Source organism: Psittacula echo (genome assembly GCF_963264785.1).
Source record: "Psittacula echo genome assembly, chromosome: 10".
Taxonomy (NCBI): domain Eukaryota; kingdom Metazoa; phylum Chordata; class Aves; order Psittaciformes; family Psittacidae; genus Psittacula; species Psittacula echo.
In genome coordinates, this window is record NC_137741.1 from 3,352,712 (window position 1) to 3,375,935 (window position 23,224).

General features: G+C 38.6%; 1 protein-coding gene across 1 annotated transcript; it reads left to right on the forward strand.

Moving 5' to 3' along the window:
• The first annotated feature begins 861 nt into the window (after positions 1-861).
• Positions 862-23,160, forward strand: TSPAN3 (tetraspanin 3). Its single transcript, XM_080626496.1, has 7 exons — positions 862-997; positions 11,558-11,749; positions 12,786-12,860; positions 16,302-16,403; positions 16,818-16,970; positions 17,264-17,347; positions 22,218-23,160. The coding sequence occupies exons 1-7, from the start codon at positions 935-937 to the stop codon at positions 22,308-22,310; spliced, it is 762 nt and encodes a 253-aa protein (XP_080482622.1). The 5' UTR covers positions 862-934; the 3' UTR covers positions 22,311-23,160.
• The last annotated feature ends 64 nt before the right edge of the window (positions 23,161-23,224 follow it).

The window sequence follows — 23,224 nt, forward strand, 5'->3', positions numbered from 1 at the left end:
TGAAAGAAAGCTCTAGAAGGAAACTACCATGATGCCAGGAGAAGCAGTGAGGAGGGGGTTGGTTTGACCAGCAAGGCAGCAAACAGTGCCTCCACAGTGAAGGGCTGGATGCTGGCTGTACTTAACCAGAACCTGAATAAACAGGGCAGTGGATGCCGGGTGGGTGTTACCTCGCCCTGGCTCCCGGAGCGCACATGCAGCCTCAGCAAAGCACAGCTTGTGGAAGCCATGCACATCCTCTGGTGATTTCTTCAGTTACTTTTCCTTTGCTCTTCATTGGCAAACCACACCCTCTTTGGGTGCATCTAAAGCGTTCTAACAATTAACAGCGCTTGGACTTTCCTCACTGTTTGCTGGGTTGTGCAAACAGAGCCATGCACTTTTACGTCACTGGAAGTGTTCCTTGTTCCTGCTAAATGTCCTGATTGTCAATTGCATATTGTTCCCCTCATCTCACGTTTGCTCTCCCTGCCTGCCATGCCTGGTGCACAAATAACACAGGTTCCTTTTCTCTTTTAAATTCCATCAGCACACCCAGAGATCTCCTCACAGCCCAACACCTTCACACCCTCTGTGGCAGCAGATTAGCTGTGGTTTGGGGAGCTCTGAGGGCAGGAGGACCACTGACCACCCGGAGCTAAGGTGAACGTGTACCGGGGCTCTCATTAACCGTGGCTCCCCTTCCTGAAGTGAGCCCTCAAAGGCACGCTGGGCCTCACAACCGCACCCCTCAGCGCCGCGGCGGTTCCTTTAAGAGAGAGCCCTTCGCCATCTTAGGTTCCTCCGCCCCCCTCCCGCCACGTGACGCGAGCGGCCGCCATCTTAGGCTGGCCGCGCCGCCGCTTCTGCTCGCCTGGGTCACGTGGGGCGGGGCCGGTGGCGGAGCGGAGCTGAGGGGAGCGGCGCGGCTGGAGGCTGAGGGGCGGCAGGCGCCATGGGGCAGTGCGGTATCACCTCATCCAAAACCGTCCTGGTCTTCCTCAACCTTATCTTCTGGGTGAGTCCGTGGGCGGCTGGGGAGGGTCAGGGTCTCCGGTCGCGGGGATGTCTCTTCCTCAGCTGTGAGGGGAGGGCCTGAGTCGCGCCTTCTCGCTGCTGTCCGGTTCTCGTTCACGTACGGAGGCAGCTGGGCGCTCCCTCCCGCGTTCCACCTCGCTATTTCCTTGCGTGTTTAAAAGCTTTATGTTTAAGAAGCGTCCTGAGCCCCTTTGCAGGGCCCCTGCGTTAGCGATGGGCGCAGTGCCTTCCCTCTCAGTCCACCCCCCTGCCAGCTTCGGAGGTGGATGGAGCTGAATCTCTTGTCTGAGTCGTCTGTCAGTAAAGGTTTAACGGGTATTAGAGGTCTTGAGGTAAAGACACTTGTGTAATTGAATGCAGGTTGAGTTAGATTATTGAGATTTTCAGGTCTGTGAAGGTTTAATTTTTGCAGTGCTGTTATGGCCATTTAGGGTTTGGCCACCTACTTTAAGGACGTCCGCCCCAAATACATAGCGGTAAGTGTGGAGCACTGTTTTCTTCCTCGTATTTTTAACACAAAGTGAGGACATGCAGTGGTCAAGGCCAGGTTGGACAGAGCCTTGGGCAACGTGGTCTGGGGTGAGTCCTCCCTGCCCATGGCAGGGGGTTGGAACTGAATGATCTTAAGGTCCTTTCCAACCCTAACTATTCTATAACTTAATAGCCCAAAATCAGGTCTTGCATTCCACTCTTCCAGTAACCACAGCTGCACTGTAGTATTTATGGGTCACTTAAACCTCCCACAACTACAGTCATGCTGACAGCAAGATAGAAGCTTACCTGGGTTGGTGGATCAGAAGGTTGCTCTAAATGACCTTTCTCAGGATCATCATACAGGCCGCAGCATGGCATTGTATTCACTGTAATAATTGGGCTGTCAGAATGACATAACTCTAAATAAATTAAATAATACTTAGTAGACTTTGAGAATTCATTTTCTTCATTTAGCTATTGCATTTCTCATCCTCTAATCCCAGCTACAGGAACAGAAGATCTGTAGTCCCAGCTGTCCAAAGATTTCAGCTTTGAAAAAGTAATAGTGGGTGACAAGATATTAAAGCATAAAAAGGTAGCTATGTATAGCTACTTCATTTAATACTGAAAGCCACGTGAAATCTAACAAGTGTTGCAGGATGGAAGTTTTTGTCTAAATATTTACAAAGGAGTATCTCTCATGAGTGCTTAAAAATTAATTGTGGTCAGGGGAAGCGCATATCTGTGTAGTCTCACCAGTGTTTGTCTATACAGCTCTTCAGAGATGAGCAGTAAATATGAGGCATATTTGACTCTAAGTGGTGTATTATTAGGAGGCTGTAATTTTGACTGAGATGCGTAGGCTCCATTCTTTATCTTTGAAGTATGAGGCAGTTACATCAACCTTTCAGTACAGCTTCTTGTTTGGAATCTGCTTTGTTGGGTGTGGCTTTTTGTTACATGCATAGCTGCAAATGCCATTAAAAAAGCTATTTAATAGCTGCTATGTCATACTTAAAGTTTTGGACTAGACAGTTGTTGCGAGTTGCGTTATTAATGGTGTCTTGAAATAGGTTTTTCTTTAGTTGCTGATGGAAACTAGGCTCTGTTCTGAATAAATGAACACAAATTCTATATGCAGTTTCTCCCTCACTCCAAAAGCTTAGTGATAGTTTTCATAATTGATAGGTTTGAAAGGTAATTTTTCTTGTTTGCTGCATTAGTAATTTAGTAGCATGTTGAAGTTTACAGTTACTCAGCTTAAACAGTGGTGGGTACAAAGTTATTTTGTGTAATGCTGAATCTAGCACTTCAGAGTTGTTAATGACTTTTTTTGTTTGAGACAAACTTGAGTGAATTAAAAATGGACAGATTGTATTTAGGTAGAATGTACTTTGTGTCAGATTAAAATGTCACCAATTTTGTATTCTGTCAACCATCTCCAGCCTAAGAAGTCAACTAGCGCTGATAGCTTTTTGGCAGGGAGGTAAGTGGGTTGCTTGTGCTGGAACAACCTTACGGCTCATCAGCTGCATGTAGAATGAGGCAGGCTTTCTAAAAGTGAGAACTGCAAAAATCAGCATTTTTCTTCTCTTTAGCAAGCTGTAGCATAAAATAAGAAATCTACATGCTTTCATCAAAAGTAGTACATCTTCATTTTTAAATGGCAAGAGACAGAAGAATTTCAACTCTTGATCTAGCACATTTCGTTTTCTGACTTAGTTGACTGTGTATTTAGTAATTTGGTGCCTAACTAATTGACAGTGTGGTTGCTTCTGTGATGTTACAGAAATCTTCTGCTTGATTCATATGAACTTCCAGTTTTGAAACTTCCAGATTTCCACTGAAACTTTGCAATAGATAACTGCCTATAATTGGTCAAATAAATATGAAGTCTCCTATAAATGCTTTTATAAATTAAATGTCTCTATTGGGTGTTGTATGTAAGTCTTGGGTATTATGGTCATGAGCTTCATGGTCAACTGTAGTAATAGCAGAATGCTTCTGCATAGTTTGCTGTTGAAAGCTCTGCAAGAGTGGCTGGTCAAGATGATTTATAACTTTCCTGATCCCCCCCCCCCCACACCTTTCCCCATGGATCTCATATTTGTAGGAAGATGTGGATGTTCAGAGTGCTTTGGTAGGTATCTTATGTGATTTGTTCAGAAAATTGTGTTTACTGCTGAAGAAAAGGCAGAGATATTTTTGTTATGCTCTGCAGTCTAGGATGTAACTTTATTTCTTTCAAGCCTTCTGAAGAAGGAAGATCAGCTGAGGCTTGCTCACAGGTCATACATAGCCATACCCACTCATTTATCATGTATGACTGTTGACTCTAATAACCCATACTCTATTCAGTTTGTCAGTGAATCTACAAGTCCATCTGCTTTTGAGAAGTCCCATGTTACTTAATACATATTCTATTTGACACTATAAAAAAGTCGTCTTGTTTCTGTGTAGTTTTGTGGAAACTTTTTTCACATCTGGTTAAATTCTTATATTAACTGTACATTCCTAAGTATTAATTACTACTACAGGAGGTTTTGGGTTGGTTTTTTTTTAATTAAGAAGATGTGCTGTGGAAACTACCTTCCCCTTGCAGCAGGACAGGTGCTGGCTTATCAGATAGAAAGGCTTTACTCACCTTTCCAAGGTTCTGTTGTGATACTTTGACAGTTCAGCTGAGTTGCGTTTGCAGGGGTGTCAGGCATGGAGTATGTCTATTGTAGACACACATACTGCCTTAAAAACAAAGTTCTGCAGGAAAAGAGCATTATGAGTAATAGTCATCAAGAGTAGCATAATACAGATCTTGCATGAAATATGCATTTGAATTCTGGATAATCTGGCAGAGTCAAAGGTACTTCACAAAGAAATGCATTGATAAGAAACATCAGTTAAAACTTGCCCTTCTTGGAAAGATCAGAGGAATACAGATCAGATTAATAGATTTCTTAGTGTTTTGTTATGAATTAGTTTTGGAGTAGATATGATAAATGGCAAAGAAAAAGCAAACATTCAGTTGACCTTTACCTTGCCTTAAGTTTGCACAAGGTCTATCTGGTCAACTAGTGACTTCATTTTCATTTAGATGGTGCTAAGTCACTTTCTTTAAGGAAGGGTGTTGCATAGGAGGAATTGTAGTGTGAAAGACAATATGACTTTATGAAAATTAGATTATGAAATTGAATTATGAAACTTCTAGTACATGCATTCTCTGACATATTTTTGATGGCGTGGAAATCCCAACATTAATCAATCTGTCAAAAGGTTTAGCATGTGTGGGTTTTCTTCAGTAGGGAAATAAATGGTATGACAGCAAACCATTAAACTGTAGGCTTTAAAAAAAAGTCAAAATAGTTGATAAGAAGAAAGACTTTTGATATCTTGAGAATGGAATGCTGAATATGACCAATTACAAATAATTCAGTTGAAAGCAGTTTTGAAGAAATGAGATGACAAAAGTGCGAGGGAAATGTGTTCAGGCTTATGATTAGGATATAAGATAGAATATAAAAATATTCAAAGATGTTTGTAGTGTTGCTTCAGAAAAGGGAGTCTGTATCTTATGTTCCTGAAGAATGTACTTTGACAGCCTGCTTGGCTAAAACAGCACCTAATACCCTGTGCGTGCTCTGAGGTTTTCTTCACCTCTGTGTCCTCATCCTTGAGAAAAGGAATGAATTCTGCTTCTGTAACACTTTCAACTCAGTAGCTGCAAACTAACAAGTTGCTCTTGCAGTTATTTAACTGAATTGAAATTATTCACTTTAAAATTCTTTTGACTAAGTTATTCTAAAACCTTTGGTATGGTTGTTGAGAGAAATCTTAAGGCTTTAGTTCTGTACAGCAGGAATGTTATCTGTGCTGTCTTTAAAATGAGCTGTTGCTATCAATGTGCATGTAATGTGTTTTGGTTTCTGGTAGAAAAGAAGAAAGAAAATGCAACAATGGGAAAATAGATTAAAATTTAGCAGTAAAAAGCAAAAGTAGAACTGACTTCCCCTTACAAAGGAACAAGCCAGGCAATTTTTCTACTTTACTAGGCACTTGAGAATTGTTTCAGATCAGGACTTTAAAAGATGGGATAATGAAGAAACTTTTTTGAGAGGGTTTTAGTCATCAAAGACTCCAGTTGACAAATGATCCCAAAGGCTGCTGGTCAGGGATTACTTGACCGGAGCCTTTTATGTCTTGAAGGACAGTTACTTCTCAATGTGAAAATTGAATGGTTTTTGTGCTTCAGTAGTGAAGTGAGTGTATTGCAGGATTGTGTTACAGTTTGGAATCCTGTACATTGTATAAACTATTTTTTATAAAGAAATAAGGATTTAAAACTCAGTGTTGTGCCTCTGAGTGTTTTGGGTTGGTGGGGTTTTTTGGTTTTGTTTTTTTGACAATATTTGGACATGAATTTTCAGGTAGCAAACATAGGCCAGGCCCAGATTTTTATGTAGTCTTTGATTAGCTCTTAAGTAGCATATTACTGTCATTTATGTTTCTTTACAGGATAAGTTTCAAGTCTCTGCCTGAGCTTTTACAGGAGTTTCTGAATCTGGTTTTGTGATTAAAGTTAGAGCTAATACCTAACAGAACCAAAATCAGCTTGCAAAGCTAAATGTGATATCTTTTGGTAGTGTATGGAAATTGAAATGCAGCTTTACCTGGTGAAACTTCATAGCATGGATTAGTCACTGGTGTTCTTGTGCAGGGTTTCGCTGTCTGGAAACAGTGGAGCACCAGGCCAAGTTTACAACCCTGGTGACTAAATAGGAGTAAAAGAATGACTACATTGTTCATATCTGGTGCACTGCCTTTTGCAATTAGTGATATTTGGACTGTCAAATGCAAAAGAAGCCTAGCTTAGCCTTTTGGTTTAGCTGCAGAAACACTTGAATTTGAGGGGTTTATGCATAGGGTTACTGAATTGAATTTGCCTAGTATAGACAAATCAGTCTGGCTTACTTGAATTTTACATGGCTTTGTTTTATAAGCCTTTAAACTATTTCTAACTATGTTACAACATTGAATGGAATAGCTAGTTTTTTCTTCCAAAGGATTTTTTAAGACAATTAATAGCTCAGTGTTCCAATTGAATTATTATTAATGAGAACAAAGTAGAAGAGTGTCACGAAACCATTGGTTTCTAAGGTGGATGGGCATTAATTTAAGCAAGTAGAGAAAATAATGTCATGTATGCGTGTGTATTTGTTTCAGATGGAAGGGAAGAGTGAGAGACTGTAGCAAAGTGTTGAAAAGAATGTAAAAGAGAAATAAGCATCAGAGGGCCTTTGAAGTTAAAACTGAGTAACTAGATTTTTGAAGGACAGAAAGCTAAAAGAAAAACTTAAGATAGCAGATCCAGGAAATCTCTTCATCTGACAGTAATTAGGCTACGAATACTCTAGTGTTGGAGAGAACTGAAACTGTCAAAGAAATAGAGTAGAAGTCAAACAATGAAGCGTGAAAAAACACTTTTTAAGATACTGCTCAAAGAAGCCTCAAGACTGGGTAGCAAACCACTATACCAGTGTCCCTTTTTGTAGGTAGGAAACTTTCAGGCATTGGTATGTGTGGAGAAAAGTAACTATTAAAAATGAAACTAATCTAACTGTAGACATGCAAAAATCTCTCCTGGAATGTTTTTGGTTGGTTGGGGTTTTTTTTAATAAAAGAAGCTTGCAGCAGACTAGAAAGACAGTGAGAACAAAGGTACACTGACCTTTAACACAAGGAAAGCAATACATGGGTTTGGAAAAGTGTCTTAGGACAGGATCCAAGCAGAAAAGGTGAGGGACTGTTAGCCAAAATTTTAGCTTTCAAACTGCTGCAGTGTGTTAGCATTACAGAAAACAGGAAAAGAGGTTTTGGTGTTTGCAACCTACTTAAGGAAAAACAGCCAAATAGAAAAAACCCAAGCAAACAAAAAAAACCCCACAATGACACCAAAACCCAAAACTGAAACTGTTTCGAGGTGCATTTAAATAGTGTGTAGCCTTGCCTACCTCAGAGCATTTGAAAGCTGTCATTATGAAATAGGCATGGGCTTAAGAGGCTAATGTTTATCATTGCAGGTATCATTGTGTCATTAGAGCTTTCATCTTTCCCTTCAGTTCTTTGCATACTTTTTTGGCTTTTAATAACTCCTAGAGGCCCATGCCAAAGCAGTAACATCAAGCTGTTTCTGAACTACAAGAGGTCTATGCATTTTTTAAATTTTCCTCTGATGAGAAGGATGTCTGGTTGTTCAGGCCTTTTGCAGCAAGCTGTCTTCATTGACTGGACTTGTCATCTTTTTAAAGGTTAATTTAACATAAAATAAGAGTACACCACTTCAGGTTCACTACTACAGGTTAGATGCAAACAACTCTAAAAAGGATGTGTGAATGCTGAATAACCAGTCATCTCCCTGGAGCACACATGTGACCTGGCACAGATTCAGGAGCTGCTGCTGGCTCTATTCAGAGCCTTGAGCAGATTAAGTTTGAGAATTCTTCCTTCAAGCCTTGTTTATCAAAGACTTATTTGAACTGTGCACAATTCATATATTTAGCTTCCATTTAATGATAGCAGATGCATGACTGCAAATGTGGTAGCTTCTTATTTAAATGTCTTTGACTTGAGTGAGTTCAGACTTCTGCAGATTCACTGTTTACTTCACAGGATAACAAACTTAGAGATTCTTTTTAATTTATTTTTTAATTATCCTTTTCATACAGATTTCAGTTTCTCCAGATGATTCCCGTTTTGGGAAGGAGATTGTTTAAGTTCATGATAATGTTTTGGGGTTCTGATTTTCTTGTTGTGGGTTTTGTTTAAAGCACACATTCAATTTTATTCTGAGTTTGCAACAGGTAATGTGCATAATGGACTGCAGGCTAGTCTGGTCCCATCGACTGAACACATACTAGCCATTAGCACAGTAAATGCCCTTATCTTCTGGTTTAGTTTCTTCCAAAGTGAATCCTGATATACACTCCTAAGAGTATTCAGTGCTGCAAACCAGAAGGTAGTAAGTGAAATTCATCAGAAGATGAGCAGAAAAGATTCCTTCAAAATCACTTTCCGAATCCCAGCTGAAATACTGATTTAGAGACCTCCTCCCTTCCTGGTTTAAAGTAGGCTACAGAAAATATTAAACATCTTGAAGTTGCAATGTGAAAGGAAAACAGCAGGTATTTGAAACTTGTTTTCCTATAAATGAACAGGGTAGTATTGCTAGTTTTGTTGTTCTGTGATAGGCTAGGTAATGTGCCTGTTCAAAAATAGTGTTAAACTGTGCTACACAGGAAAGAAGTTTTAATCTCCATAGCTTTTAGAACTATTGAAAGCTCCAGCAGGTACCTCTGCTTTCAGGAGCTTGTTGAAGAGATTCTGAGGAAGAGTAGTTTTTGAGGATATGCTAACCTCAAGTAGACACAATGTCTTTATCTTTGACTTCCTCGTGATTCTAGTGCAAGGTTTATAGACATGAATGCACACTGCTGTTCCCAGAATTCTGTAGCTTCTTCCACAGAACCACCGGTTCCACAACATTCTTCAGAAGCAAAACTGATGCTGTTGTGGCTAGTTAGTCATTTTAGTATCTCCATGTGTAGAGTGGATTTAGTGAAGTCTTCAGACCAGGCTGCTTGAATCTGAGAAGTCTAAAGAAAAATCTGCCTTTCCAGCTAATTCTTTTAACAGGCACAGAGCGTGGCTTTTCTTAGTTTCCAAGATGATACTTAATCTCTGTACTTGTCAGACTCAGCTTGTCTGGCATAATACCAGAACGGCAAAGTTCTGTAAAAAGTATATGCATCTTAAAGTAAGGAAGGAAAGCTAACACCTGTAGACAGGGTTGTTTTTTTTTTTTAAAGGTTAAACTTTTTATGTTTCAAAAAGATTCATTAAATATATGTGCTCATGCAGTTTATGAGCCAGATTTGGCTTAGAGAAGAAGGAAGCCACTTAATTTTCACACAACAGAGAAGGACAAAGGGGTTCACAAATGGTTCTGATTTCACTTTTGTGGTATATTTTCTAAAGTGCCTGATGCCAGCCACAGCTGTGGGGTTTTTTTATGTGCTGCCTTGCAGTATAGCATGCTTCTGACAGACATGTTAGTTCTTAGAAATGAGAGATTACATCACTGTCCTGTCATTCACACAGTTCATTGCTGGGCAACAGTTAATGTAATTCCATTGTTCAGTGACACTACTTTGAGTCTTTGCTTTGTGTACAGAAATTGTATGTCTGCATTTTGCCATGCATTTCTGTAGCTAGATTAGCATTTCAGCATCTTTTGTTCAATGAGGCGATTTTGTAATAGCTTGTTCACTTCAGATAATCTTGTCTGGAGATGTCTTGCTTTTGGTCTTTGACTGTTACTGAATTTTTGGTGTCTCTACTGTTGTATCTACATAGCACCTTTTGTTGGATGAATGTAAGCTTCCTGAATGCTTTTAAGATTCCTGCAGAGTACACGCTTACCTTCACTGCACAAAGAGAGGGAGAGGGGTGAAGAATATTGCATAAATCCATGCAGAACTGATGATGCTTTTGAGCTGGCTCTTAATACCTTTGTCTTTGACATAGTGTTTCTGTAACAGAGTGTTATGGGAAATATTCAGTATATAAAGTATTATTCTAGTACTGTTTATGCAGTATTGTTTTATGGAAGTAGTTGCAGTAATACTGCAGTGTATCTCATACATAGTAGCAAACAATGCTGAAATCCTAGGAACCAGTCACCTTACAGCTTGTCTTGTTCTGCGCCACACTGAACAGGATGCCCAGAGCTGTGGAAACTCCATCCTTAGATTTTTCTTTTTCTTTTTTTTTTTTTTTTTTTTTTAAGACTTTGGACAAAGCTTTGAGAAACCTGGTCTGAATTCACTGTAGACCCTTCTTTGAGGAGGAGATTGGACTATATCATCCCCTGAGGTCCCTCCTGGCCTTAATTACTTATTGGTTCTTTGTTTCTACAATAGCATAGCCCAGTCTTGTGGTATTGTAGCAATTGGAACCAGCTAGGTGCATGTTTGCCTGCCCTCTTCTTTGCAGCACAAGGATAGGACATTTGTAAAGTAAAAATTGGGAAGGCCCTTTGAAATAAATGTCTGTTAGCTGGCTCCTCAAGCAACAGCTGCCTGTCCTTCACTAGATCTGCTCAGCTTAAAGTTAATGAAGGTATTGATGTGTTGGGATAGCTGTAAGGCGGGAGTAAGGTCACATTGGATTGATGAATGCTTTGTCTTAAGTATTCTAAATCTCTATAGTGGCAGCTCCATCCTAAAGGTCTTATTTGCAGGAACTTTAAGTGGACTTTTTGTATCTTTGTTTAATAAAGATCATTTTGTGATCCTTCTGAAAATCTATCTTTTAAAATTATCTTTTAAAAGTTCTGTGGTATGTGTGTCTGGGTGTTTGGTTCTGTCTTTTAATAACTAGTGTTTCATATTTGTTCGTACTTGCTTTGTTGATTAGAATTAATTTTTACAGTCCTGTGAATGCTTCAGAAATGCTGTTTCTAGCAGTTTATCTTTCCTTAGTAGAGGTTAAAGTCTGCAATGTGTGTTCTGTTCTAATATTAAATCATAGGTAGTAATTAGCGAAATGGAAGAATAGTAGGTAAATAATAGCAGGTAAAATTAACTGCATACCTGTTCTGAAAGCCTGTGGAATAGCAAATAACTTGCTGCTTGGATGGATTGGAATCCTGTTCTCAAAAATATGAGACAGTTTGTGAATGTTAGACTGCGTAGAAAGCTTAGTTCACAGCATGGGAAGGAAGTATTTGAGAGTAGGGGGCAAGATCTTGGTGTTCATAGCATGGTTACCATCATTTCTTGATGATGTGCTGTGACTTCCATATGACTTATATAATGAATGTAATTTGAAAACTACTGGTTGGCCTTCATTTGAGATGTTCCTAGTAAGCATATGCTGTAACTTAGCAAAGATGGCTAAACTTAAATTCTGAGGAAGACTGCTTTATGGAGTTTGATAGAACACTTGTACATCAGCCTTGCTGAAAGGAGGGTTTGGTGTTCAAAGGAACTTAGTGTGTTATTGTCTGTTGTAGGCAGCAGCAGGCATACTGTGCTACGTGGGAGCCTATGTGTTCATCACATATGATGACTATGATCACTTCTTTGAAGATGTCTACACGCTGATTCCAGCAGTTATCATCATAGCTGTGGGAACACTTCTTTTTATCATTGGACTTATTGGGTGCTGTGCCACAATTCGAGAAAGTCGCTGTGGACTTGCTACGGTAAGCTGCAGAGGTTTTATGTGATGGTGTTTGCTCATTGTATTTTTTGCTGCCTTCCCTTCTAATGGACTTCTAAAATATGGGGTTTTAAGCTTGTTCTAATCTTATTTTATGGCCTTAAATGTATTCTCTTTATATTGTGTTACGAACATCTTATTTTGATTTTCTGTTCCAAATACTGGTGTGAAATTAGCCACTCCTGGCAGCAGAAGGCTCTTAGTTGTACCTTTTTTAGAACTGTGGTTATCTCATTAAAAAATAAAGTATAAAGCCGTATAATTAAATCTCATCTTTATCTGTTGTGGTTGAAAAGCTGAAATTGGACAGAGAAAGGTGATCCAGGAGCCTTCTTGTTTTCAGTATTTTGTGTTGAGGTTAACTAAGGGTTGTTATGATTCCTAAATATTTTCCTGTATGGTTCAATATGAACACTTAATTTGTGGTATTTAATGCTATGTGTTTTCATGAATTTTTACTGTAATTTCAGCTTGAGAATTAAGTAGAAGAGAGGCTGATATTTAAACTGTCCCCTTGTTTTGTTTGTTTTTATCTTTGTTGGATGCTGTGTAGACTTCTTTAACAGTTTATTTTAAAAATTATCTTAAATATACCGAGAAAAATGTATAGCTTGCTGTCGCTGCCAGTTGTTACAGGGCTTTATGTCAGGAAACAGTCCTGTTAGTCCATCTACCACTCTTAGTAACAGCCTGGGGAGCTTCTTTGTTGTGGCATTCATGTTTGTCTTACAGAAAGAAGATTGAAAAGAAACGCTTGATGAAAGCACTCCAATATGGTGTTTTTAGCCCTAATGATCAGCACTTGCCTGGCTGGGCAGCTTATTATTCCTTGGTGAAGCTATGAATGCTAGAGATCCTTGATGCAGTTAATTCTGGACTCATTTGGTCAAATTAATTGCCTGCTTTGTTACGTGTTAAAACATTACCTGAAAAATTACTTGAAGTAGCAAAATCTATATGGCAGTTTTCAGAGAGTAAATGGGTAAAATTATTTGCACACTCTTCATTGTATTTTGCAGTTTGTGATCATCCTGCTCTTGGTTTTTATCACTGAAGTTGTGGTCGTTGTCCTTGGATACATTTACAGAGCAAAGGTAATAACTTCCCAATTTCAGCAAGTGCTTTGTTGTGAAACTGTGACCGAAATACAGAGGTGTTGACTTTATTGCATTTGCTTCTGTGGAACTGTTAAGAGGTATTTGTTAAGGGTATAAAACCAAATCTCTACATGGGTTAATTTGAGATGTCAGTATCTTAAAACTTAGAACATCGATATTCCTCAAAGTAAAGCAAAAAGTTTTCCTGTAAGTTAAAATCTAGCTGGAATGTGTCATTAGCAGTTGAATAGTGGAGGGGGTCGTGGTGACTCGATTGGGTACGTTTCCATTTTCCAGATGATCTTCTAATTTATTTATGCTTTGTGAATGATTTAGGTTACACAGTATTTGAACATAGAGCATATTGTTTTGATATGCAGTAACTTAAATGTTGTCTTGTGTTTTGGTATGCAGACTAACACTGCATAATAATAAAATCAAATAGATTGAATGTGTTAATGTATACTGTCTAGCTTTATACAGGTTGTTGACAGGAGGTGTGGCTAAAGAAATGATTTCTCCACTGTTTGTTCAATGAAAGTTAATAAACAGAGCCAGAAAAATTATTCGAATGGTATTTCTACCAGCACAGTATGTGGCAGAAATATACCATGTGCTATTACAGATACCACAGTGTAGCTTGACAATTCTAACTTGCACAGTTTCACTGGCTTTTGTTATATCTATATCTAAATTTTGCCCAAAAACTAGGAGAAAAGGCATTTCTAGCTGTGATATGTAGTATAATTGCAGTATAGGACACTCCAGTGATGGTTTAATAGCGAGCTGGACCACACCACAGTTAACCTTTCTTTGGTCTTCTGCGTTTATATAAACCACCCAGGTCTTCGTAGTTCAGTATTCTCTCCTCCTTGCTTTCTCCTACTATCATGGGAGAAACAGTGAGACAAACATGAAGTAAAACTCTAGAGTGTTTGCTTGGTTTACAAGGGAAGGCTGCCTTGAGTATGCAGTACACAAGAGGACCTTGAGCTAAGCATTAACATTCTAGCTTGGTAACAGGTAGAATGGGTTGTTAAAACAGAAATGCTCTATTAGCAGTGCTTAAATTCAGGATATGTTTTCCTCATGGTCTACATTTGATTTCTGGAATCTTGGCAGTGCACTGAGAAAATCATTTGGGACTCTGAAGCTTGTAGTGGAAGTAGTCCTTAGAAGCAACTGAGGAAGGCAGTGCAGTTCTTGGAGAATGGGAAATACGTTGAGTTCTTATACATTAACTTGAACGGTTGCCCTGTGCTTTTGTATTTAACAAGGATGTACTGTATTACAGTGTAGTTGTTATTCAGGAATTACCATGGACCTGATGTGGACTAAGCTGTGATCATCTTACTCTTTTCTGTGTTTGGTCTTTAAGTAGCTTGCTCTTTTCAGTTAACAGTATTCAAAGCAGATAGAAGTCAATGCACAGGTCTTTCTTTCCTAGCCTGTCTGAAATTGCATACTTCAAACACTTGAAACTTGGATTGGTCACAGCTTGCATGTTGCCTCATTTGTTTTGCTACCATGCAGTTTCACAGCTGTAGGTCAGAGCTTGGGGGAAGAGGGGTTATCTCTTTTTGGTGTCAGCATGGTATTATGTTAAGTCATTTGTGGGAGTCAATGTTTGAAAACAGAATCTTAAGTCTTCTGAAACATCAGACAGGTTTTGTTAGTAAAAAGGCAGTGTTCTATTACCCTATGGTACTTAACATCTTAAACTTGTTTTAGAGTACAGCAGGACTATGAGAAATAACTGAATTTATTACCAGTGAAGTAGGAAGTGAAATCTGCATGTATTTCTCATTGGTTTTGCCAGGATAAAGAAGGACTGAATATAATGTCTCAAAAAAGTGGCATTGTGCCCCTTGAAAATACAATGACTGATCTTGAAATCACTTAATTTTCATTCTGTAAACCTGGTGCCATTCAGACTCCTACTCCTTCAGAACGCTATGGAGCATGTCCAGGTCACGTTGTGATACTGTTGTGACCTGTTGCAGAATCTGCTAGCATTGACTCTTATTGGTAAAAGTAAGGCTTTTTTAAGTGGCAGTAGGGATTAAACAGACTGCCAGTCGGTTGAGGATTTAATGACTTTTTTCCCCCGGGTGGAGTAGTTGATTTCTCATTTTTTGTAAAACTTGGCAGTTAGCTCAAGCTAGTGGCTTCAGTTTGCATTGTATGTAATTTGCATGGTTTTTCAGGCATAATGTTGCCCTAATTGAACCATAAGCCAAATGATATACAAGGAAGCACAGAAATAAATGATTTAAAAACCTATATGACAAATTGAACAGCTGGTTTGTTATATAAATCAGAGTTGTAAATCACAGTAGTTAAATCATCAAACAATTGATTTTAAGCTGGTCTGAAACAAGCTGCCTGTGCAGGCTGAGTTGACTTTTATTCCTATCTATCTTGATACGGATTTACTTGTAAAGATAACCGGCATTCTGGGGTGATTGGGAATGAAGCTTGTGCAACTTCTTGTGTAGAAAATTGTTCCAGTAAAGCATTTAAGGGAATGATGTGTTGACAAGACCCTCCTACTGTAACTTGCAAATCTAAAGAATAGTTAATTATTAGAATTAGTTAATGCTCAGCCTCAAGATTACATTCCTGGGACATAATTCCTGTTGAATGTAATAGGAAAAAAATCAATTCAGAGCCTTACTATTGTACAAATGTTTAGCTACACCACACTTTATGTGCATTTAAATAAGTTTACAGTGAAACATATTATTAAGTGGTTCTAGTCAGATTTCTTCCAAAATGGGCATTTTAAGATACCTTTTTGGGGGATAAGTGATGATACTTGGGTGGCATCCATTTCTAACACATGTACTTGACAGCATCTTTAGCAGCTTGACTCATCTGCGGTAGCTGTAGGAGCTATTCCAGTATGTACACCAGTCATCAACGTTTCTCAGGAGGTGTGGGGGGACTGGCACTGAACAGAGAGCTTGGTAGAATAGTCAGCCAGAAGACCTCATCTTTGGGAATTTACTTGTGCTTCAGTCAGAATGGGAAGAGTAGGTGGTATGACTTACTCATATCCTTGTGGTCCCAAAGGGCATGAGATAGCCCTGGTTGGTATACTGGGTTTGGAGAGTCCTGAAGTTCATGAAATGTCTGCCACACTGTCATAATAAAAGCAATTTCCCTTGAGGTACATGGCAAAGCTGCTTTGTCTAAAATCTTGTGGGAGATAGCTGCTTGGGTTGTTTTCTTACCCATTTGCTGCAAACTAACAACATCTTTGCAGAAGTCAAGTTAGAATTTTAAGAAGCTGTGCCACCCAAATATGCTGATTTCAGATGATAGGGAGTTACCTTGGTTTCCTGCATCGCTATAATGAGCAGTGAAATAACTTTACCTAGCCCTGTACTACTTCTGTTGGTGTGCTAATGCAGATGCTTTCCTACTGCTTCACAGGTAGAGGATGAAGTTGATCACAGCATTCGGAAAGTATACAATGGATACAATGGGACAAATCCTGATGCAGCCAGTCGTGCTATTGACTATGTACAGAGGCAGGTGAGATGGCGAGAATCATGGAAACCTTGCAGTCTTTTCTGTCCTTAAAACATGAATGCGTTGTTGCTCTGCTAGTTGTGTAGCAGTTTTTCTTCCATTCTTACAAATCTAAGGAACAACTGATTGGTCAATAAATAGCTGAACTTGGTTAAAACTAGTGGAATTCTGACACTGTTGCTGCAGAGCTACATTTTGTGTTGTTGGCTGTTGAGTCAGTGTTTGGTTTAAAATACTTAGTACTCACATATTTTTCTGCAGTGGGACATGATCTTAATACACTTGCATATTCTTAATATTAAATAATTGTACATGTTTGGGTAATCTGAATATTTTTGGTATTGCAATTAGAATTACTGTCTCATCCCACTTCTTGACTCATAAACCCATTGGCTTTTTACCTGTGTGAACTTCCAGTTGCGCTGCTGTGGGATCCATAACTACTCAGACTGGGAGAATACCGTCTGGTTCAAACAAACTAAAAATAACAGTGTGCCGCTTAGCTGCTGCAAAGCAGCCCTCAGCAATTGCACTGGCAGCTTGACCCGCCCGATGGACCTTTATTCTGAGGTAAGACACCCAAAGTATGGCTTGTTAGCCACATGCTTTTGCTGGCAGTCATTTAATTTTCTTGTTGGTGGGAGTATGAAGTTTTGGGAATACTTGCTGCTTTAACAGGAAATAAACATCGTTTCTAGGGGAAAAATAAAACCTTTTTTCATCATACTTAGTGATACACTAATTAATGACTTCTTTAGTGTGTGGATTATCTTTCTGACCTTCTTGATGCTTTGGAGGCTTTCTTGGTATGCATGTCTATATGTGGTTGCCTCATGGGTATGTAAGAATTGTACTTTTTTCAGGGATGTGAGGCTCTGGTTGTAAAGAAACTTCAGGAGATCATGATGTATGTCATCTGGGCAGCACTAGCATTTGCTGCTATTCAGGTAAGAGAATATTCTTTATCTGTAAACTTTTTCTCAACTGCTGTCCAGGTTATTACAGGTATGCACAGAATCATGGCAGCTTTAGTCCCTGCTTGGTTTGGGGAGTAAATGGTCATCAGTCAAAAGGACCTAAACACTTTAACACAGAACTTTTCAACCATGCATGGTCTAAAACTACTGCTATGTGGTTGAATATTCTATTAGCTTTGAAGATAGCTGAACAGTCAATGGTATGTGCAGTTACCTGTTAGAGAGTAAGAGGTAAATTATTTCTTGAAAGCTAACTAAGTATCATGAATGTGCTCTGATATTTAACTCTTGAACAATTTGCATACTATTTAATTTCAAACTTTAAAACAGTTCAAACTTCATGCCATTTTAAAGGTAGGTCAGCTTCATTGTGTTTCATGACATACAGATAATGTCAAGCCCACCTAGGAGATACACCAGGGTTTTTGATAGCATGTTCAACAGAGCTTTGCCTTGTGGCTTAAAAATTTCTTGTGTTCTGAACTTTAGCAAAAAATGATGTCCTGAACTGGGAATGCTGCCTGCTTAAAATTGAGCACTGCCTGTCTCCCAAATGAACCTTAATTGTTACAGTTACCCTGCTTGTAAAAAAACTGAGGCAATAAACTAATGTGTATCTCAGTATTTATTTAAATTATTTAAAAAACCCAAGCCTAGGGCTGCCTTCTAAACATACCTGTAAAATTGGAATTTTGAATGCTGATCAATTTGGCAGGCTTAGTGCATTATCTGTATTATTTTCAGCCTATGCCAATGTTACGGCCTCTCAGAAATGTAGTACGTATGATGAATACCAGAGACTTGAAAACTAATTTCGAAGTTACTTTTGTGCCTTTAACAGGAATGATTTGAATCCGGCAAACATTGTATCTGTTGAGTTGAACAGTTTAGGCACTTTTGTTTTCAAAAGCAGCTTTTGAGCTGGAGCATATGTTTGAAGGTAAATCATCTTTGTAAACAGTCATATGAAAACATGGTTAAATTTCTATTTCAATGCTATAAGGATATACTCATAGGTAACACTGTATACAGTAATATTGTAGAACTCTGCAGAACCAGATTACTCCAGGTATGGAGCTTTAAATATGATGAGGTCTGTGCTTAGGCTTCTGAAGGAAGGTATTAATTTTAATTGCCATTCTTAAAACTTTGACTGTTAAAACAATATTTAATCTTCTTGAACACCAAAATGTATTTGTGTAATGTAAATAAAAGTATTTACCACAACCATGGCTACTCTTGCAGATTTTTATGTAGGAAGAAGTGTGTTCTGAGGCTGGGTAAGCTGAATCTCAAGAGAAAACATTATTCCTAGTTTTGGAGTTTGCAGGTTGATTAACAGGTACATCCCAAAATGGAGCACAGTTATAAACCTCCCAATGATTGGGCCACAGATGCTGTGGCTGCTTGTATCCAACTGTTATTCCTGGCTCATCCATTCTAGGCAAGCATGTTAGTTGTATCCTTTCTGCAGTGAGTGCTCTTTGCTTTGTCTCCTTGTGTCAGTAACCAAGCTATCGGCAGGAAGTACATCATTTCTAAATAGTTCATCAAGAAAATAAGAGCATCAGAGAAATGTCTTTGCTAATGCTGCAGTATGGCATTTTGAAATGTTTTGGCTTGAAGGTAAAACAAGCTACATGATACCTGTTTAGAAAATGAATGAAGGTAAGTATAGAATATACAAGGTGTTGGGAATACCCTTGAAATTCCTGTCTAGTAATACTCACTGAGTGGTAATCACATTTAAGTCTACCAGAAGTCATATTATTGTGTCTTTGCTCCACAGTTCAAATGATTGTACATTCACATGTTTTTAAAACAACATTAGTTTCAGTCAAGTTGGTACTAAACACTATTCCAATTGTTCTATTCATCTCCTGAAATGTAAGATGCAAGTTGTGACACCCTCGTGTTTGTAATACAGGATTTAAGTATGTATTTAGCCTGATTCTCAGCAAAATAGCCTGTGTGCTAATTGAACTGGAGGTGAGAATAGACACTTCAGCAAATGATCTGTGACCTACATAGTCATGGCCTGTAAACTTAGAGGAGTAATTACATTTTTCTTACCTTTTGGTGAATTTTACTACCTTTCCTAGACTCACTGCATAGAGTCCATTCTGAACTGATGGTTATTTCGTGTTATGCAAGAAGGCTGTCCAAAGTTCCTCACCTCTGATGGCTAAATTTGTTGACTGTAAGCTTTCAGTACAATCTTTGAAATGGGAAGACTGAGGAGAATTTTTGCAGGGCTTGGGAGTTGTGACAACTTAGTCTTCTCTGCACAGAAGTAATTGATATGCCCATGTCTCAGTTACCATGGGAATCTTCCAGCATCCAATAATTCCTTGGTCTCAACCACAGTGACAGCACAGAACTATTAATAAATAGATGGCAAACTGAAGGGAGCAAAGGCATTGCAGTGCAGTAGAAGTGCTGCTGGATTATCTGCAGAGTTCATCCTTAAAGATAGCTTTTGTAGTCAGTCATCATTTCCAAGATCCTGACCATGCCTGTTGTATATACAACAAGTGATTACAACAGATTAGTTTGGTGAGAGATTGCATCTAATTACTGCTTGCAGACAAATATTATAAAATAATAGAATTTTTAATAAACCCTAAAGAAACCTCCTGACTGTGGAAGATGTCTGAACTGTTCAAGTTGAAGGTAGGATTGTGCATGGATCCTTCCTCAACACAGATTTCTAAAATTCTTCTGTTCACAGTATTAAATAGCAGCTGAAGAGAAGCAGAATCAAATGCCTTAGAAGAGTTTTTAGAGGTGTGAGCATGTTTTTGAAAGTGACAGATTACAGAGGAAGTTGAAATAAAGGAGTTATTTCTGTTTACTTTGAATTCTAAGAGTATGATCAGTGGCCTCCAAAAGAATACAGATGGTTTAAATAATAACTGAAAAGTTGATTGCATGAGCTTTTGTTATAGTACCTGATGGTTTCGGATCTTACACAACTGTATAAATTGAATGTCTTGAGTCATTGAACGGGATTATCTTGTGTGGATAATTGTAAATGTGAATTAATGAATTGGCTAGAATGGATTATAACAAAAGACTAATGATGTTTCTCTGCAGCACACTCTTCATTTTATCCTTGTTTTGAATGGGAAAAAGCTGAAGTTCTTGTACTTGCAGGCTGTGAGCCTTCTTCAGAGTTCTGTAGTCAGTGGCATCTATCAAAACCTCTCCATTTCATAAGTCTAACTTAAGTTTGGGGTTTTTTTTAATTGTGGATGTTGCCTCCTCACTTAGAAGGGCTGTATCCATGAAGAGGACATGCAATTCTGTTTTCTCTGCCTCCAATATGACTATAACAACCTGAGCTAGTTGAAGATGTCCCTGTTCATTGCAGGAGGGTTGAACTAAGTAAACTTTAAAGGCCCCTTCCAACCCAAACCTTTCTGTGATACCATCTTTGGGAGTTAATCTGAACTGGAACCACCCCAGTACTGATGGGAAGTGAAGAAAGATACTGATTTTTACCAGCAGGCCTAAGTGCCACCCACTAGGTTACCCTCCATATACTTCTTTGAATTTGAGCTGGTTTCTGCTATAGATCCAAAGCAGGTGTAATGCACTCCAGACAAAGAATTTTATTAATCTTTGCTGCTTGTCTTTCTCCAGGAAATTGAAAGCTTAAATGAAAATTTTATCGTGCCTCTTTTTAAGTTGCTGCTTATTTAGAGTCAGAGTTCTTAAATTGTTCAGTCTTTGCGCAGACTGAGCTACTGTTACATGTGGCATCATTTAGTTTTAAAACATCTTACACACATGATGCTTGCATCAGACTTGATATTAAAAAGTTAGTAATTCTCCTTTTGTGTCCCAGTGCTGTATTTTCACTGGGTTTTTGCTGTTTTTGTGAAGAAGCTGTATACTTGGTTGTCTGCTCAGCCATTTCATTCTATTTGCTTTCTGTTCAAAGGGGTTTTGGGGTGAGTTTTTTTTTTGGAGGGATGTTTTTAGAAACTTACCTTCTAGGTGATGCTGTGTAATCCAGGGCTATGACAGAAGCCTCTTGAGGTATTTGCATCTGTGAATAAACTTCTATCTATATAACCAAATCAGGATAATATCTTACTTTACTAGAAGATATCGCTGACCACAGGACACAAGATTGTACCTGATCTTTTTTTAGTAGGTACAGTCTTATTTGACCTTCAGTAAATATGCAGCTTCTGAAGAATATCATGCCCTACATCCCTGCTTACATTCATCTGATTTAAGCCTTGTAAATATATACAGGCTGATCATACCATACTGTAAATTCCTGACAAACTTGTCAGCAGAGTCATGGTGCTGTGAATTTTAACAGCAAGAAAATGTCTTCAGAGTGAATAATTCACATTGGACTTAAGCTTTCTAATACGACATTGAGACTGAGCATTTGAAAGAGACTTCAGGGGTTAAGTTGGTTCATAAAACTAAAGTTCTGCTCTTTCTTATCATAGCAGTTGGAGGCTAATGCATTTGAATTTCGCTTGGATTTTTTAGACCAGATAGTGTCTAAAAATCTGTAGCTTTCATAAAGAAAGTCACTTCTTCCGTCTGAATTATAGAGGCAGAATGCAGATGGCTGACCAAAAAGCTTTTGTAAAAGACACAAAGATGATCTTGCAAGAAAATCAGACTGGAGTTTGTGGACCTTGTTTTTCACAGCAGGGCATGAAGCTTGCTCAAGAACAAGGCATTTGTTGCCATTTACCTTCTGGATGTTTAGTCTTGCAATGCATGCTGACAATTTTTGTGCTGAGGTTAAATCTCTTGAAGTACCTTCTTTGCACTCAGCTTGTTTTCTTTTTTCTGTTTTTCTCCATAGCTTCTGGGCATGTTGTGTGCCTGTATAGTACTATGTAGGAGGAGTCGGGATCCTGCCTACGAGCTTCTCATCACTGGTGGAACCTATGCCTAGAAGAGAATGTGAACATGCAGTTCAATCTTATCTCACTCATGTGGAAGGTGAACGGGCCAAGTCTACTGCAATAGCTTTCTTGCCCTAAGCTTAGTCAAAGCACACCTTTCACAGATGAGACAGCTGTACTGTACACTGGTGATGGGCAAAACAACTCAGCTTTACACACACCCATATAATTACCTGTGACTTTCACTGTTTTAGCCAGCTATTCATGTATCTAAATGTTTTAGTATACTAGTAAACTTTCTAATTTCAGAACCATTTGCAAGTTTGGTGTCATTTGGTTGATATGAAAGTCAAAGGATGTGTGCCTACTTTGGTAGATTACCTCTAAGCGTTAACTGGCTGATTCTTGCATACAGAGAGGATGTCTTAAAACCTTTGCTACATGAAACTTTTTCAGCCAAAGTTGTACAAAGGAAGCCAGCTGTATTTAATTGGAGAGAAAAAGATGTGAATCTTGCCCCTCACCAGTGTCACTTTTTAAAGAACACTTAAGTCCAGTACACTTTTATATAAATAAAAGGAAAATAAAAGACTAACCAAACCCCAATACTTTCGGATCATGTGACTGCAGTTTTGACCTTCCAAGAGCAAATCTTTCCGACATTAGTGGTTTAAAATACAAGCTGGCTTTTCAGGAGTATAATGTATGCACTACTGTTCTATAATGAAATATTTCATTTTTCTATGAAGAGCGGTTTTATGTGTTGAGTGAACTGTTAGACTGTAGATCTTCAACTGGTTTGGAAACAATGTAGCCATGTAGAGTAGAAAGTAGTTTGTGAAAGTGATCTCAACTGTAAATAGTAAACCTGATTAAATAAATCTCTGTATATCCTCCCTATGAGCATGTCTTGTTTTTCTGTTTAAGATTCCGGTGTATCTGTTCAAATGGAGTCCTGGTGCGC